This window comes from Pantherophis guttatus, chromosome 2 (assembly GCF_059756535.1).
Source record: "Pantherophis guttatus breed Tessera chromosome 2, ASM5975653v1, whole genome shotgun sequence".
In the NCBI taxonomy this organism is placed as follows: Eukaryota; Metazoa; Chordata; class Lepidosauria; order Squamata; family Colubridae; genus Pantherophis; species Pantherophis guttatus.
This window is the reverse complement of record NC_142064.1, coordinates 329,280-344,873: the sequence shown is the minus strand read 5'-3', so window position 1 is coordinate 344,873 and position 15,594 is coordinate 329,280. Positions and strand designations below refer to the sequence as shown.

General features: G+C 60.0%; 2 protein-coding genes across 3 annotated transcripts; both read left to right on the top strand.

The window, feature by feature from the left end:
• The first annotated feature begins 1,666 nt into the window (after positions 1 to 1,666).
• TAF1C (TATA-box binding protein associated factor, RNA polymerase I subunit C) lies at positions 1,667 to 6,711 on the top strand. 2 transcript variants are annotated; one of them, XM_034441889.3, is made up of 11 exons: positions 1,667 to 2,104; positions 2,196 to 2,266; positions 2,409 to 2,644; positions 2,762 to 2,890; positions 2,982 to 3,099; positions 3,237 to 3,308; positions 3,618 to 3,753; positions 3,902 to 4,030; positions 4,283 to 4,460; positions 4,587 to 4,724; positions 5,591 to 6,706. In XM_034441889.3, exons 1-11 carry the CDS (start codon positions 1,682 to 1,684, stop codon positions 6,586 to 6,588), a joined length of 2,628 nt encoding a protein of 875 aa, XP_034297780.3. In that variant the 5' UTR covers positions 1,667 to 1,681; the 3' UTR covers positions 6,589 to 6,706. The 2 variants fall into 2 exon arrangements, with proteins under 2 accessions (XP_034297780.3, XP_034297781.2); XM_034441890.3 differs by lacking the exon at positions 3,237 to 3,308 and having other exon boundaries at positions 5,591 to 6,711.
• Positions 6,712 to 6,833: 122 nt separating this feature from the next.
• Positions 6,834 to 8,108, top strand: HINT2 (histidine triad nucleotide binding protein 2). Its single transcript, XM_087883625.1, has 5 exons — positions 6,834 to 6,851; positions 6,898 to 7,146; positions 7,251 to 7,355; positions 7,530 to 7,602; positions 7,948 to 8,108. The coding sequence occupies exons 1-5, from the start codon at positions 6,834 to 6,836 to the stop codon at positions 8,037 to 8,039; spliced, it is 537 nt and encodes a 178-aa protein (XP_087739751.1). The 3' UTR covers positions 8,040 to 8,108.
• The last annotated feature ends 7,486 nt before the right edge of the window (positions 8,109 to 15,594 follow it).

The following is a 15,594-nucleotide window of genomic DNA, read 5'->3' as shown; positions in this document are numbered from 1 at the left end:
TTTTTATTTCACCAGGCTGGTCTGGCCTAACCTCTCCCATTCTCTTTTTAATGTAAATTTTAATATAAATTTTAATTTGTCCTTAACCTGGGGTTTTAAATTTGTCTTGGACTAAATTGATTTAATCCAATTTTACTTCTGCTCTTAAATTTTTGTATTCTATGTGTTTTATCTTGTGCCTGTTCACCGCCCTGAGTCCTTCGGGAGTAGGGCGGTATATAAATCAAATAAAATGAAAATGAAAAAAAAATGAAATCCAAGCCTGCTAGAACTGGCTGGGCTGAAAAGGCCTTTCTCTAGCAGAGGGATGTTCTCAGCATTCGGCTCTCAGCTTAGGCAAGGAAGTGGCTCCTACCCTCCCCCATTTGGATAAGGGAGTTGGAGAAGGGTGGGCCGGGGGCGTCATCCATCCTCCTGAGCAGCCTAATACAGGGCAAATCCTGATTTGCTGAAGGGAAGTCTGGAGCTCCTTGGCAGCTCTTCTCCTTGGCTGGCTCTGCCCTGGCTGAGCCTTTCGTTGACCACCAAGTGTGGGGGGAGCACAATCCAGGCCCTGGTCATTGGGTCATTCCCGCACAAAGGGTGGCAGTTGACTTTCCTGGACTGGGTGGCTTGCTTTGAGTCTCCCATGAGTGAAGGGCCTCCGCCTGGGCTGCACAGGGAACCCCCCACCCCTTTTTCTCTCCTTCTGCCAAAAGCAAAGCCCCCCCCCCCTCCATCTAGAACTGGCATGGCTCTCTGGGCCTGCCAACTGGAAACAGAGCAGCGAAAGTAGGAGTGGCATCCATGCTTCTCTTGAGTGGGGGACCACAGAGGCAGCCTTGGTGGTGTTTTTGTTTCCAGCCTTTTAATCCTGGAAGGCCATTTGGGCTGTGTGAGCACAGAGCCTCCCCCACGCACAGGGCGGGGGGGGGGGCGGTGGTGGGGGGGCTGGGAACCACTTTAGGAACTGCCTGGAAGATCGGGGTGTCTGGAGAGAGAATGTCCAAGTTGCTCCCCGAAAGCAGGAGAGGGGCAGCCTGTGAAGCCTCCGCGGGGATCAGCCGTCCATCCTGGGGCCCCACTGCCTGCTGCGCTTGGCTTTGGGAATTGTCTTCGGGGCATGGAAGAAAGTAGTTTGGGTGGGGGGGGGAGCTTCGCTTAGCTGGAAGAGAAATTTCGTTGCGGTGGTTCCGAGCACCGGGTGGTCTGGCTTGTGGGTTGAGGTGCCGCTTCCCTCCCCCCCCAAACTGGTCAGCATTACTTTGCGAACTTACCTCTCGAGAAGGACAGCGCTAATTTGGGGAGGGGGAGATGCTCGGCGAATGTTTCGCTCTGCTTGCTTCGGCTGGCTGGAAACGCGCGGCGTGATGCACACACGTTCGTTTCCCTTCGTCGACCTCGCAAGGTAGCCCAGCCGTAGCACTTTTCCCTCGGGAGACCGGCGGAGGAACGTGTGAACGCTTCCCCTGCAAGCTTTCCTGGGTGTTGCGTTTTTAAAAAAGCTCTTGGCCACTTTCCTCCGGGCGCTGCTTTTCCGCCCCCCTCCCTGGCCGCCTGTCCTGCTCCGAGCCGCCTTCAGCGGAGACTCGCCAAAGGCGGGGAGGGGGGAATCCGGGCCTTTGCAGGCGCCTCGCTCGGAGATCGCCTCCCTCTGGCCGCCAGGGGGCGCAGGCGCGAGTGTCTCGCGGCGGTTCCGGGCATGCGCGGCCGGGCAGTCCCGCACGTGCGCGCGCCCATGGCGGCCTTCCCCGCCGCGCTGCTGCCCGGGCTGTTCCGCGCGGGGCCGCCCAGGCGCGACGGTCCCGGGGCCGGGCTGCGGGTGGGCGGCTGGGGCCAGTGCGGGCAGGTGGGCGTGGCGGCGGGCGGCCCGGGACCGGCGCCGCTCTTCTTGCCCCGCCGCCGCCGGGAGGCGCGGGAGAGGTGGCTGCCCGCCGAGCTAGCCCCGCTGCCGCTGAAGCCCCCGGAGCCGGCGCCCCCGATCGACGGCGCGTCCGCCGGCTCGGCCCTGAGCGCGCTGGGCCCGCAGCTGGGGCGGCTCTTCCTGGACCAGCCGGAGGCGGCCTTCGGGGCCACGGCGCGGCTGCTGCACGAGCACGTCTACCTGGGGGACTCGACGGACTGGGTGAGCGCTGGCGGGAGGCGGCCGGCGGCGACGGCTGCTCCCCGGAGCCCAGCCGAGCCCCTCCTTACCCGCCGCCCGCTCTCTTCCGCAGAGGAGAGCCGGAGGCGTCTGCGGGATGACCCGCCTTCTTCGCGCCCTGGAAGGCCGGACGCCAGGCGGCAGGTAAGTGCTTTTGGCGGGGCGAGCGGCGGGGGCGACCCCGGGACCTGCTCTGGGCCATCGAGCCTACTTCCCTGAGCCGCCCTCGGGATGGGACGAAAGGGCGGTGGGCGGGTGACCGGCGGCCGTTCCGTTGTCCTTTCAGCGCCGGGCGGCCTCTCTCCGGCGTGGCCTCGCTGTCCCGCGACTGGCTGTCCGAGCTGCCCCTGAAGCTGGTGGCCCAATGGCTCCACGAGGACCTGGCCGAGCGGCGGCGACGCCTGTCCTTCGACGAGACCCCCACCGGCGGGGCCTTGGCCTGGCTGCCTGACGGCGCCCGCAGGGAAGCCCCACGCCGGGGCTGCTTGGTGTTCCCGGCCGGGGAGGCCGCGGACCGGCTCTGTATCCTCCGTGGCGAGGGGATGGCAGTGGGGCGGTCCTGGGCCGGGGGGGGGGGCGGCAGGCGCCCTCCTACTGGCGCATCTTCGCAGTGCAGCTCTTCCTTAGCGGCCTGTGCAGGCTTCCAGGAGGCAGCCTTGAGACCAGTGGCCGGCGGCACCCTGAGACCCAAACTCCGGGGCTGTCCCGTCCAGTTCGAGCTCAACGGGGCAGTCCAACAAGTGGCAGCAGCGCACCTGGAAGGCAGCGGTGGGTACAGCGGTTCCTAGGATGGTACTGGCCCTCTGTTGCCACTACTCTTCCGGTCTTGAAGGGGGCCTTTCTGTTCCATCCATCCCAGACTTCCTGGGGGTCCGCTCAGGACATTTCTGTGGGGCCTGGAGGCGGCAGCGTGGAAAGCCCCCCATACCTCTGCAGGTGGTTTGCACAGAAGCCCCCTGCTCTTCCATTGCAGTCAGGTAAGTGACCTGGGGGGGGGGCTGGGGTGCAGGGCTCAGAGAGCTTTCTGCCGGTGGGACACGTGGGGTGCCCTGCTGCTAGGGGGGGTAGGTGCAAGGGACCTCTGCCCTCCCCCAGCTCCATTGTCTCCTTGCAGCCCCCACTTGCCCGGTGAGCTATCCTTGTGCACCCTGGAGGGGGAGCTGTACCTCTGGAATGTGGAGACGGGGTGAGCAAGTGGGGCTGACTGCCTTCATGAGGGGGGCCCATACTGGAGGGCTTCCTTGGAGGCATTAAGAGGAATGTGTTGCTTAGCTCTTCTGCTGCGGGGGGGGGGGGAGGGGAGTTTCAAGCAGCTATGGCCCAAATTTGGGGGGGGGGGCGAGAGAATAGCCAATGGGTCAAAGAGGCTCTCCTGAATGCCTTGGGGGGGGATGTGCTTTGCCCCTGCTGCTTCTGGAAGTCAAGGTGTTGCTTTCTTGCCAGCAGACCAGTTTTTGGCTGCGAAGGGGCAGGGACTGACCCCCTTTCCCACCAGGCTCCAACGGCTGCACCAGGACCGCGACAGCCTCTTCTTCCGGGACCCTTCACCTTGGCGCTGGAGCGAGTTTTCTGCACACCCACGAGTGCTGACTTTTGCCGACCACACTGGCCTGAAGGGTCTCGATCAGAGGGTGAGGCTTGAGAAGGGCCCGCAGGGGCCCCCTGAGCAGTGCTGCTGGTTGCCGACCCTTCTGCCTTATGAGGGAGAGGCTGCTGGGAAAGGCCCCTGGGCTGGGGGGCAGCTGCGCCCAGCTGCTGACCTTCTTGGCCTGCCCCCAGGTGTCCTCCGGGGGCCACTTCGAGCTCTTCAAGGTGGGGGCTGAAGCAGATTGCCAGCGTGGGGAACGCCTGGTCCTCTCCAAATACCTAGGCCATTCAGAGCCCTTTCACCACTTAGTGGCCACGCAGGTAACCTGGGGGGTGTTTTGGTGGGCTGTTGTGGGCACCTGTTGCACAGTCTTTTGCTGGACCAGGGGCCTCAACCTGGGACATTTCCCCACCCTCTCCACCCTCCTGCGCAGGCTGCTAGGTTGCCTTCCCTGGTTGTCCCTGCCCAGCCACCATGGCTCGGCAGAGGCAGGTGGTTGGTTCCTTGGCTGGAGGGTCCCTGTGCCTAGGAAACACCCCCACCCCACCCCCCGCAACCTTCATCCTCCACAGTTTTCGGTCTTTGTGCTGGACGAACGCTTCCCCCTGGTGCCTGTCCTGTGCTGGGAGCACATGATGCAGCGGCCACCCATCTACGCCCACCTCACACCTGCTGGGCCTCCACAGCACAGCCACAAGGTGCTCCTGGGCGCCTACCACTCCCAGGAGATGCTCTTGCTGCAGTACTCAGGTGGGCACGGGAAGGGGCCCCGGCACCCTCCACTGACTCCTGGCACTGAGGCAGTCACGCCCGGTGGCCGGGGTGGGGGCAGCCTGGGTGCTGCGGGACTCTGAGGTTGCTGGACTGTCTCCACAGGTGGCCACAGCCTCCCTTGCCAGCTCCAAGGGGCGCCCCAGAAGCTGCCATCCATGAAGGAATGCCTGCCCCACTTTCCTGTGCAGGTGCCTGTGAGGCAGAGTGCCCTCAGCCAGCGTCTCTCCGTCCCCACAGCAGGTAGTGGCCGGGGCGAGGAGGTGTGGCTGGGACGTGTGGCTGGGAGGGATGCCAGATGAAGGGAAACGGGTTTTGCACTCCAAGGAGGCTGCAGCCCCCCCCCCCGCTGTAGCCCCCCTGGGTTCTGGGTTTCCTCCTTGCAGCTGCAGAGGAGAGGCTGCCATCACCGCCCCCGCCCCCCACCCCAGCCAGATCCAAGAACCGGGCTAGCCTCCCCGCCTCCTTGCTAATAACTTAACAGAACCTGGCATAGAAAAGGAGGTCAGGATGGGGGGCCCTCCTCTGTTCTGCAACCCAGAGCTGGCCTGAGTGCCCAGAACCACTTCCAGCTAAGCACATAAGTATGTGGGGGGCGGGGGGCGCAGCCCCTCCTTTTCCCTTGATCTATCACTTGCTTCCTCTCCCTGCCAACTTACCCAGAACCTACCTTCAGCCCTTCGGTGTGTGGCCAAGAATGTCCCACCCACCCTGGTATAACATATGATTCTTCCTAATATGCTTTGCCATCCCCACAGCCGGGTCCATGTGGGGGAGAAGCTTGTGACGACATATTTCGTAGGAGTCACTTCCTCCCCTCAGATGGTCCTCTTTTCCTGGGCTAGGCAAATGGGGGTCCTCCTTGGGTGGTATCAGGGACCTTGTGAAAAAGATGGGCTGGGAGAAACCGTTCCAGAGGGGGGGCCTGTACCTGCCTAACACTGTCCCCCCATTTCAAGCTGGCTCCAAGCAGGAGGGCAGTATATCATGTCTGACTCACACCTTTGAGCTGTCCCTCTGCCAACTGAAGCCAGTTGGGCTTTAGGAATTGATTCCCCCCACCCTCAATCAATGAGATGACCTCCTCTTGTGTCCCCCCCCCAATCCAGGCATTGCAGCAGCCCTGGGCCAGCAGGACGGCATCCGGACACTGCTGGTCTTCCAGCTTTCCCAGGCCGGGGACCTCTTCTACCAGCCACTGCTCCCACAGGCCAGTGGAGAGGAGGCCGAGGGGCAGGCTCACACCGACTCAGACGCAGAGGCCAGCTCCAGGGGTGCTGTGGTGGGCAGACCCTGCCAGGACCCCATTTCTCCAGACAGAGCAAAGACAGCTTGTGCCCCGGCAGCTGCAGCCCTCTACCGGCGCTGGCTGAGGGCCTGGAAGCGGGCTGCCCCGCCCACCCAGGACTGGCAGTGCCCTCCGGCCACGCTCAGTCAGGGCTGTCTCTTCAGCCACCGAGAGAGAAGGGAAACGGAGGGGAGCGCCCCGTCCTCTCTGGAGGCTTCCCGCTGCCTACGCAAGGCCATGCAGGAAGAGCGGCTCTTCTGCTCATGGGGGGATGAGAGCGGGGTCCCCCTGCCTCCTGCCCCCCAGGAGCCCTCGGGGGAGCTCGACCAGCGACTGGCGGCTTCCTGGACGGGCGACTGGGTGACCTGGTGGCTGGAGAGGCTGGGCGGCACCAAGGCCCGGCGACAGCAGGCGCTGAGGGAGCAGCGGAGGCGAGCCAAGCGGTGCAGGGGGACGAGGAGCCTCTCGGGCAGCTTCACCTCCTCCACCAGCTACCAGTCAGAACTCAGTGACTGGTCGGGGGACGGCAGGGCCTGCAGGCCCCCTCCGGCCTTGCCTGCGGAGCCCCCCGTCCAGGCTCCACCCACTCTGCCACCCAGTTTCCAGGGGGACTCCCAGGAGCTGCTGTCCTCACAGAGCCTGAGTGCCCGGGGTATCCCCCGCGAGCGCCGCCAGACCCTGCGCAGGTACCTGGCTGTGCTGGATCAGCCCCCTGAGGACCACCTGCCCGCCAGCCAGGCTTCGGGCCTGGGCAGCAGCCAGCGGGGTCCCTCCTCTTCCCAGGGCCCCCAGCTGAAGCGTGCCCGCATGGGCTTCTGAGGGGGGGTGGGGGGAGGGGATGTCTTCCTGGGCAGGGCGGAGCGCTCTCTCTCTCTCTCTCTCTCTCTCTCTCTCTCTCTCTCTCTCTCTCTCTCTCTCTCGAATAAAGGAGTCGCTTTCTCAGCCGGGCTGCCTCTCTTGCTGTTTCGGGGGGTGGGAGGGGTGTGCAATCCCTTGTGCCGCCGCCAGGGGCAGAGGTGCGGGAGTGCGCCTGCGCTTGGCCGAGTGGGTGGAGCCAACAGGCAATGGCGGCGGCGGCGGTGGTGAGGGGGCTGCTGGCTCGCGCCTGGGGCCGTCCAGGACAGGTAGGGCGGGGGGGGGGCGGCGTTCGCCTGCGGGACTTCCCGGCTCGTGTCCCCGCTGCAGTCGAGGGGCGGCGGGCCCTGGGCGCAGCGGGGTGACCGGCCGCCGTCTGTCCGGCAGAGGGGCTTGGCGGCGCGCGGGCCGGGCGAGGAGGTGGAGCGGGCGCAGCGCGCGGCCGAGCAGCCCGGCCTCACCGTCTTCAGCCGGATCCTGGACGGCTCCATCCCGGCCCACGTGCTCTACGAGGATGACCAGGTGGGCGGGGGGGCTGGGGAGGGGAGCGGGGGGGCTGGGGAGGGGAGGGGAGGGGGCGGCGCAGGAGGCTCACCCCCCTCCCTCCCTCCCTCCCTCCCTGGCAGTGCCTGGCCTTCCGGGACGCGGCGCCGCAGGCTCCGGTGCACTTCCTGGTGATCCCGCGCCGGCCCCTCGCGCGCATCAGCCAGGTGGCCGAGAGCGACGCCCAGGTGAGCGGGGATCGGGCCGCGCCCAGCCTGGCCAGAGGGTGAAGCGCGGGCAGGGAACGGCCCCCGCGAGCCTCCCGCCTCCTGCCCGGTTGCTGGCTCTTAATCTCGGCTCGGAAGCCTGGCGGGAGGAGGGGCTCTGCGACCCCCACTCCATCTCCCTCCCTCCCCCCCCAGCTCCTGGGACACTTACTGGTGGTGGCCAGCCGGACCGCCAAGGCGGAAGGCCTGTCCGAGGGCTACCGAGTGGGTGAGTAGAAGGCAGGAGCCGCGGTCGGGGATGGGGGGCTGCCTTGCCTGATAGTTCCTGAAGCCCAGTGAAGGGGGTGGGATAGGCCCTCTGGAAGCCCCGCCCACCCGCTGAGCTCCCTGCCTTTGGCCCTCTGAGGGCCTTCGGACAGGGCTCTGCTGAGAAAGAAGGCCATGTCCCCCTCCCCAGGAAAAGCCTGCCAGAGGCCCCGCCCCAAACAGAGTTCTGCTGGGAAGCCCCACTGTTGTCCTGGGGGGGGGGGTCTTCCTCCTGCTGCCAAGGGTCCTGGCACTTGTCCGGTGTTGCGCGGTGCTCCCTCCAACCCCTTTCTCCCTCCTCTTGCAGTCATCAACGAGGGCAAGCACGGGGCGCAGTCCGTCTATCATCTCCACCTCCATGTGCTGGGTGGGCGCCAGATGGGCTGGCCGCCCGGCTGAGCAAAGCTGTGCTGTACAGGAGCTGCTCTCAATAAAGGCCTGCGCTGGGTGGGCTGCAGGGAGCCTTGGGGTCTGCGTGGGCCTCTTTCTTCCCAAGGGTTGCCTTGCTGCCCCTGGCTGAGTGTGGCTGATGGGGACTTTGGGGCTTTGATCAGGTCTGGGAGTTGGGAAGTCAGGCAAGGCAACCTCAAATAACACAAAGTGCCCAGGAGCCCAGCTGGCAGTGACCCCGCCTTGGGACTCACAGCTGGGGCCAGATTCTGAAGTCGACACCTGGGGATTGGTGGGTGAGGAAGGGGGTGTCCCTGCTCTGCGGCCAGGATGGTTTATTTATTAATCAGATTTCTAGCCTGGTCAGCACTGGATGACTTGGCATATAAAAACCGTAAAATCAAGAAATAAAACCCCAAAGATGAAGCAGAAGAAGGCCAGCATGTGAATAGAACAGAATAGAATTTTTTATTGGCCAAGTGTGATTGGACACACAAGGGATTTGTCTTGGTGCGTACGCTCTCAGTGCACATAAAAGAAAAGATGCGTTCATCAAGGGCCTGCAGGGCCTGGGAAGTGTTGCCCTTTTAAAGCAGAGTTCCCCAACATTTCTGATTTTGCGGAGGATGGGGGGGAGGGGGCATGGTTCCACAAGAGCAGCCAGCAAGCACGCAGCTCCATTTGCATGAACAGTGTGCACACATGCCTGCCGTTCACTTGAATGGAATGCCCTCTTGCCCGCTGCTCGCACAAGTGAGGATGCGCACGTGCTTGCCAACCATTTCCACGGCCCGGTTGCAAACTCCTCACAGCCCATAGGCTGGGGACCCTTGTATTAAAGGACCTCAAACGGGTTGGAGAAGGGGGGCTGGTTTCGGGGGGGGGGCTGCAGTTCCAGAAGACCCTCTTCTTGGGTCCTCTGAGATCACATTATTTCGTCGGTGGGAGAGCAACGTTGTTAGATTGTGAAGGATAGAGACAAGCCAGGGGAGGCCAATGGCTGCTCAGATATCTGGGCTGTGGGCCACGGGGGGGGGGGACGTGGTTGGAACTCTCGTGATAACCAGCACAGCTCATGATCATGAGTGGCATGTGGGCATTGCCGCCACTGCTTTTGCCACGGCATTCTGGGCCAGCCGCAATTTCCAAATAGTCTTGAAGGGCAGCCCTGCATAGAGCACATTATAACAATCCATTTGAAACTGACCAAGGCATGGGGGATACAACATGGGTCTCCTGGTCCAGGAAAAGCTGCCACTGGCGCACAAGATAAGTGTGCCAAGGGTTCTTGGCCGGGGCTGCCGCCACCTCTTCAAGCAGCAGCTGTGAGCCTGGAAGGACAACTCCACCACCCCAGATTGTGCGGTGGCCCCAAACTACATAATGTCATATTCAGAGCCAAAGAGGAGGGTCCCCAACATTGGGGATGGTCAACACCTCTACTCGGTCTTGCTAGGGTTGCACCTGAGCTTGTCCCCAACCCCCAAAACAAAACCTCTCAACGTCCTGGGATGCCCTTCAACAGCATCACTTGGCTGATCCCGGGTTCAAGATGCCCAGCTGAGACCTGCTGGCTGGCTGCCTGCCTTGGTAGAAGAGAAGGAGGGAGAGGGTGAATTTTATAACTGCGCATTTTGTGCCAAGCTCCGGGTGGGCCAGAGTAAGGATGCCTGACCTCGAACGGACAGGTGACCCTGACACAGAGGTCTCATGTAGTAATTAAGGGAAGGTGCTGAGAGCCTCGAGCAAGGCTGCCTCTTGTGGACCTTGGAGAAAGGAGAATCCAATGCCCTCCATCCATCCCCCATTTCTCATTTCATTGATCAAATGTAGCAACCACAAGTTACCCACCAGCGTGAGCAATGCTCCTGCCTGAAAGGCGTCTCCCTAATCCATCCTTTCTGGAGCCCTCTGCAACTAGCCCAACCCCACCGCCACGACTTCTGCAGCCCTCCCCTAGGAGAGGCCGCTGGCTGCAGGGAAGGCTCTGTAATGGGGAATGGGTGCTGTCTTCTTCAGGCCCAGCACATCCCACCCACCATCACTGCATGGACCTGCTGGCCTTCCAGGTGACCTGAGCCAGCCAGGAGGGAGAGGAATTGGAAGGGCGTGGGAGCCTCCCCAAAAGGCTGCACAGACATGAGACGAGCGGAGAAATAGGTGCGTTTGGGTACAGCTAGCCACATAAGGTTAACGTGGTTTTGCACATCTCTGGTTGGACTTGCCGTTGCTTTCTCTCCCCCCCAATACACAGAAGGTGCTCTAGGCGCAAGGTGGATAAAAATTGATTTTTTTTAAAAAAAAAAATCAAAATCAGATTTTTTAAAAATTTAATATTTTTTTTTTATTTTTATCAAATTTATTTTAATAAAATGCTTTTGGAGTAAAAATCTAAAGATAATTTTCTATTTAAGATACATTAATAATTTAGTTTATTCAGCCTGAAATGAAGCTTAGTTATGTAGCATGAGGTGGCTGTATATTCTGCAATATTGGGACTGTCGGTGAGTCAAGAGCAGGTCAGAGGAGGAGCCGCTGTGGGACAGAGATGACAGTTGCTCTTTAAAAAGTATGATTTAAATCAAATCCACCCTGTTCGGTGTCTCTTCTGCTGCTCCCTCTGAGCCGCTTGGGAAGAGCAGGGAGCCCCCACAGGAACAACCAGCCATGAAAAGCTGCAGGGGAACTGTTCGATCCCGGGCAGGCCCTTCTTGCCTCTCGGTGCCAGGCGGCAATTGCCCACCTTTTAGGTCCTAGGGGAACATCCCAGGTACCCTCTGAAAGCCTTCAGGCTCCTGCCAAGCAACTGGTCCAACGGGAGCCGGCACCAGCAACCAAAAAGCCTTGGGGAGGGTTTGGCCGTGTCAAAGCAGAGGCGTTCTTCCAACCATAGATTTCACCACAATCTCCCCGAGAACCAAAGTCAGCCAAGGGGGCGAGCTTGTCTCACGCCCACCGAGGCATGGAATCCGGTACAAGGTGGACCTGGAAGCGGCAAGCCAGGCCACCTTCCTTTCCAACAGCAGCAAAGCAGGAGCAGGGCGCTCTGGGTGCCACCAAACCAGGCTTCTCCATGGCTTTTGCCGTAGTTCCTGGGACAATTCTGTGGTTCCTGGCAAATGCATACCCAGGAGGGGAAAGCTGCATTGGGGCATCTCCCCCACCCCCAGGGATGAAGGCAGAGGCAGTCCTGAGGTCCCCGACGTGTCTCTGTGAGGAGCTGAAGGGGAGGCTTCCCCATACCTGGGGCTCTGCAGGAGAAAGCCAGGTATGTGATGGTGCACACCTGTGCCTCTGTCTGAGGAGCTTGCAGTGGATGGGCAGACCTTTAGATATTACAGGCCTGATATTTGCAGCCCCACCTTTTGATCCAGTGAACCCAATTAGGGCCCCCCAAGAACTGCTTCGGCCTCATCCAAAGCTTGCGTCCCAGCAGCCCTGGGTACTTTTGGTGCCAAGTCCCACTGAGCAGAGCAACTGTGCCCAACAGCGCCTACCTGTTGGGAACTCTTTCCACCTAAGAACCACTGCACATTCTCAGTGCCCCTCCCCTGTTGGATCACAAGGTCCCAGAGAGCTGCAGGAAGCAACCCAAGGACTGATCGGTTGGAAGAGGGCACGGCACCTGAGAGGTTGGCACCAGAGTCCAAATTCATGGGGAGATCTGGGCTACGCTGACCTGCCATTCTGTACTAATGCAGAAGTTGAAAGCAGAAGCCAGTCAGAGAAGTGAGTGAGGGCCAGTGTTTCTTAGGGGAACTAAAGCATTGGCATCCGTTGTCCCCAAAAGGTTTCCCTCCCCCCCCCCCCCAACATTGTGGCCAGCCAAAGATTTGTGCCAGCAAACTCTCCCAATGGATGTCCCTGGATAATGTTCGGGTGCAAGAGAGTACAGGGCTCAGCACCTGCTGGCTACAACACACTTAAAACAGATTCAGTAAAAATTTAGCCTCAAAATGAAAGCACGTTTCTTCTTTGTACAGGTAGTCCTCACTTAATGACCACTCATTCAATGACTATTTTAAGTTACAGTGGCACTGAATGAACGGTACTTGTGAAGGTCTTTGTAGTTGTAGCTGTTGTAGCACAGCTGGGTGCTGGGTGACTGATAATCGCACAGTCCCTGGAGCATAACAGGCGGCCTTTCCTGCCAGCTTCCCACAAGGCAGGGCCAATGGGTAACCGCCAAGAAGTTGTGTGACATCCTTAACTGCTGGGGCTGCTGCTGAGGTCATGTCTCATCTTAATGACTGCTAGTCACCTCCCGTCTTGACTATGTAATGCTCTCTACCAGGGGCTGCCCTTGAGGACCACTCAGAGGCTTCAGCTGGTGCAGAATGCGGCCGCGCGGGTTGTGATGCTCCCATGTTACACCTCTCCTGCGTGGCTTACGCCCAGGATACTTGTCAGACCATCTGCAGCCAGCAATGGCTTCCCATCGCCCGGTGCGTTCTCACAGGGAGGGCCTTTTCCGGATGCCGTCGGCTAGACAATGTCGGCTGGCGGCCCCCAGGGGTAGAGCTTTCTCTGTGGGCGTGCCCAGTCTTTGGAATCAACTCCCCCCCTGGGGCCTGGGGCTTCGGTTGGCTCCTGACCTTCGCACCTTCCGCTGCGAATTAAAAACATGGCTGTTCACATCGCCCAGCCTGGACTGAGGAGTTTTTTTATTATTTTAATGGGTTTTAATATATGTTTAAATTATATATTTATGTATTTTATGTTTTATTGGGTTTGTTTTTATTTGTTGTGACCTGCCCTGAGTCCTACGGAGATAGGGCGGCATACAAATTATATTTAAATAAATAAATAAATAAATTTAGCTATATAGATTCTGGTCCCAGTTAGCGTTGTTAAGTGAGGACTACCTTTAGATAACAGAACATATTTTTTAAAAAGTCCCATAATGTATCAAGGTATGTGCTCACGGCTGGCAGCACAAATGTTGCACAACTTTGGAGAAAAGACACAATGTCGGATTGGAGACTATGCAACAATGGCAAAAGGTATTTCTATATACAATACAAAATTTATCAGAATTTAAGCAAGAATGGCAATGCAGATACAAACAATGTGGTTTTCTAAAGTTTATTATATTAAAAAAGAATAATTTATATGCTGCCTGACCCAGTATGAAAGCTAAAAAAACAAAAACAATAGAACAGTGGCCAAGAAGGTGAACCCAGAGGGAGGCAGGCAGGAAGAGGAGGGGGGCTTTGGTGGTCCTTGGGTCTGGGTGCCCTTCAAAATCCCAGGAGTGTGTGAGCTGTTCAAATTATGGGGAGAGCTCTCTCCGGAGGGCAGGTGCTTCTGGGCTCCCCACAGTGGCACTGTTGACTGGCACGTGGGGCACAAGGGAGGGCACACACTCAACACTTCTCTATACTATTTGGGTGGGTTTTTACCATTTACCGATAATATACTGGAGATTTTGGTACTGCACTGAAAGATTGATACTTTTATGATACTTTTATATCATTTGTTAATGTTACATTGAGCATCACCTGTGTTTGTAATTCTCCTTAAATACTAATATTATTTCTTTTGAATCCGTGTCTGTCTTTTAAATAAAACATGAAAAGAAAAAGCGGCTGCAATGTATGGTTAAACTCCGGGCTTGGAATCGAGCAAATGCTAACTTCAAGGACCCGGTTTGCGTATCGCGCGAACGGGGGAAGCGAGCAGAGAATCCCCTTGGTCGGTCGGGCCCCCTCCTTCCTTGCTTCTCTGGGGAGAGGAGGGGCGGGCTTGAGGGGGGAGGCCACCTCCCCGCCCCAGCCTGGACTACCTCCTGCGGGTCTCCTCCTGTGCCGGTCGTCACTCGGCTCCTTTCCCTAAGCTGCCCCCCGGGACCCCCTTGCTCCGCCCCAGCCCCCGACTAAATTTAGGCGCTTGGCTCGAGGCTTCACCGCGGGAGGAAGGGCGGCGGGGCGAGGCTCGGGGCCCGCGGGGAGCAGCCCGGGATGAAAGCCCTCCTTGTTCTCGTGGCCGTGCGCGGAGCGGCCGGCAGAGGGCGCTGCTGCGCTGCAGGGAAAGCGGCACGAGCCCGCCCGGCTCCCCAGGGGAGGCTTTGGGTTCTGGCCGACCCTTCCGCGCCAGGGGGCTCAGGGGAGCCGCTGGAGGAGACGTCGGATCCCATGATTCCCACACGGGTCCTCCGTGCCCGATCACCAGGGGCTCTCGGCTTTGGGATCGGGACCTCGGGGGGACGGAAGGCTCCTCTCCAGCGGCCGCTCCAGAGCTTCTCGGGGCCCCCTCTGACTAGGCTGACCTGGCTGTCGGAGGGCGCGAGGAAGCTCTCTCGGACGACCCCCGGGCTCCTCGTCAACGGCCTTTCGCTTGGACCGACCGGCAAGGTGCAGACCCCTCGCCCCGCAACCAGATGGAGATAAGATGGAGCCAGGCGGCAGAGGACCCGGGGAAGGCCGAGTCTCCGGAACGGGCGCTGCGGACGTGCAGTCTGCAACGGCAGGTGCGTCTGTTGGCTGCCAATTAGGGGCCGCCCGCCTGCTGCGCCCGCTCGGCTAAGAATAGCCTCGCCTGCGCTGAGGGGCAACCCCACCTCCGCGACCCCGGCTCGCGTCACCGCCCTCCGAACTAAGCCCGAAGCGGGCGAGCAGCGCCGGCTCAGGGCAGGCTCCGCCGGGCTGCTCCGGAGCGGCTGGCCAACGAAGCTGAACGCGCTGCTGTCCCACGGGGGCCTCTGGAAGCCGGCCCCGGCGTTGCCGAGCTCTCGCCCCCGTACCCCGGCCGGCCCTCCTTTGCCCCAGCTGCCGAGCCGCTCCTTGGAGAAAACGCTTTCTTGCTTAGCTGGCCCCGCGACGCCGACATCTGCGCTGCCAAGTCGAGCTCGAGGGGTGCCGTCTGGTGAGGGACGGAGTGCAGAAGCCGCTCCGATGAGGGCAGGGAAAGGGCCTGGGTCCCGCCTTCCTCCACCAGTGCCCTTCAGGCCAGGCCAACTCCCATCAACCCTGGAGCCACTGGTGGGGATCGGGACAGCACAGAAACTCTGCTCTTGGATGGGGTGCGGGGGGAGGGATGCATCTGAGCACCTGAATTGAAGCTGGTGCGCCATTTGTGAGCTGCTTTATTTCTGAGCACCTTAAACACGGGGCCTTTCATTCTGTGGGCATGCTGGTTCATATGGAGTCTGGTTCTGCCTTCCACAGGGTGATGCCCATGTGTCCAGACCCCCAGATGCAAAGGAATGGGATCAGAGCTGGCAGTGACAGGCGAGGAAAGAGAACCTGGAGTAAAGGGAAATCCTTCAATGGTGTCTACAGGGTGAAAAAGGCCAGAGGTGTCAACATTAGGATGGCCTTATATAAACCAGTGGTGCGACCACATCTGGAACCCTGCACAGTTCCAGGGCCCCACCTCAGAAGGAACACTGTGGAGCTGGAGAAGGTTCTTTGCGCGGGGTGGGGGGTGATTAAGAGATGGGGGACTGGAGCAGCTTGCTTGAAGGAAAGGTGGGGACGTTGGGGGCTTTGGGCTCTGGAAAGGAGGGGACAGGATGGAAGTGTGTGGAGAAAGAGAAACTACTGTATTTTTCGGAGTATAGGAC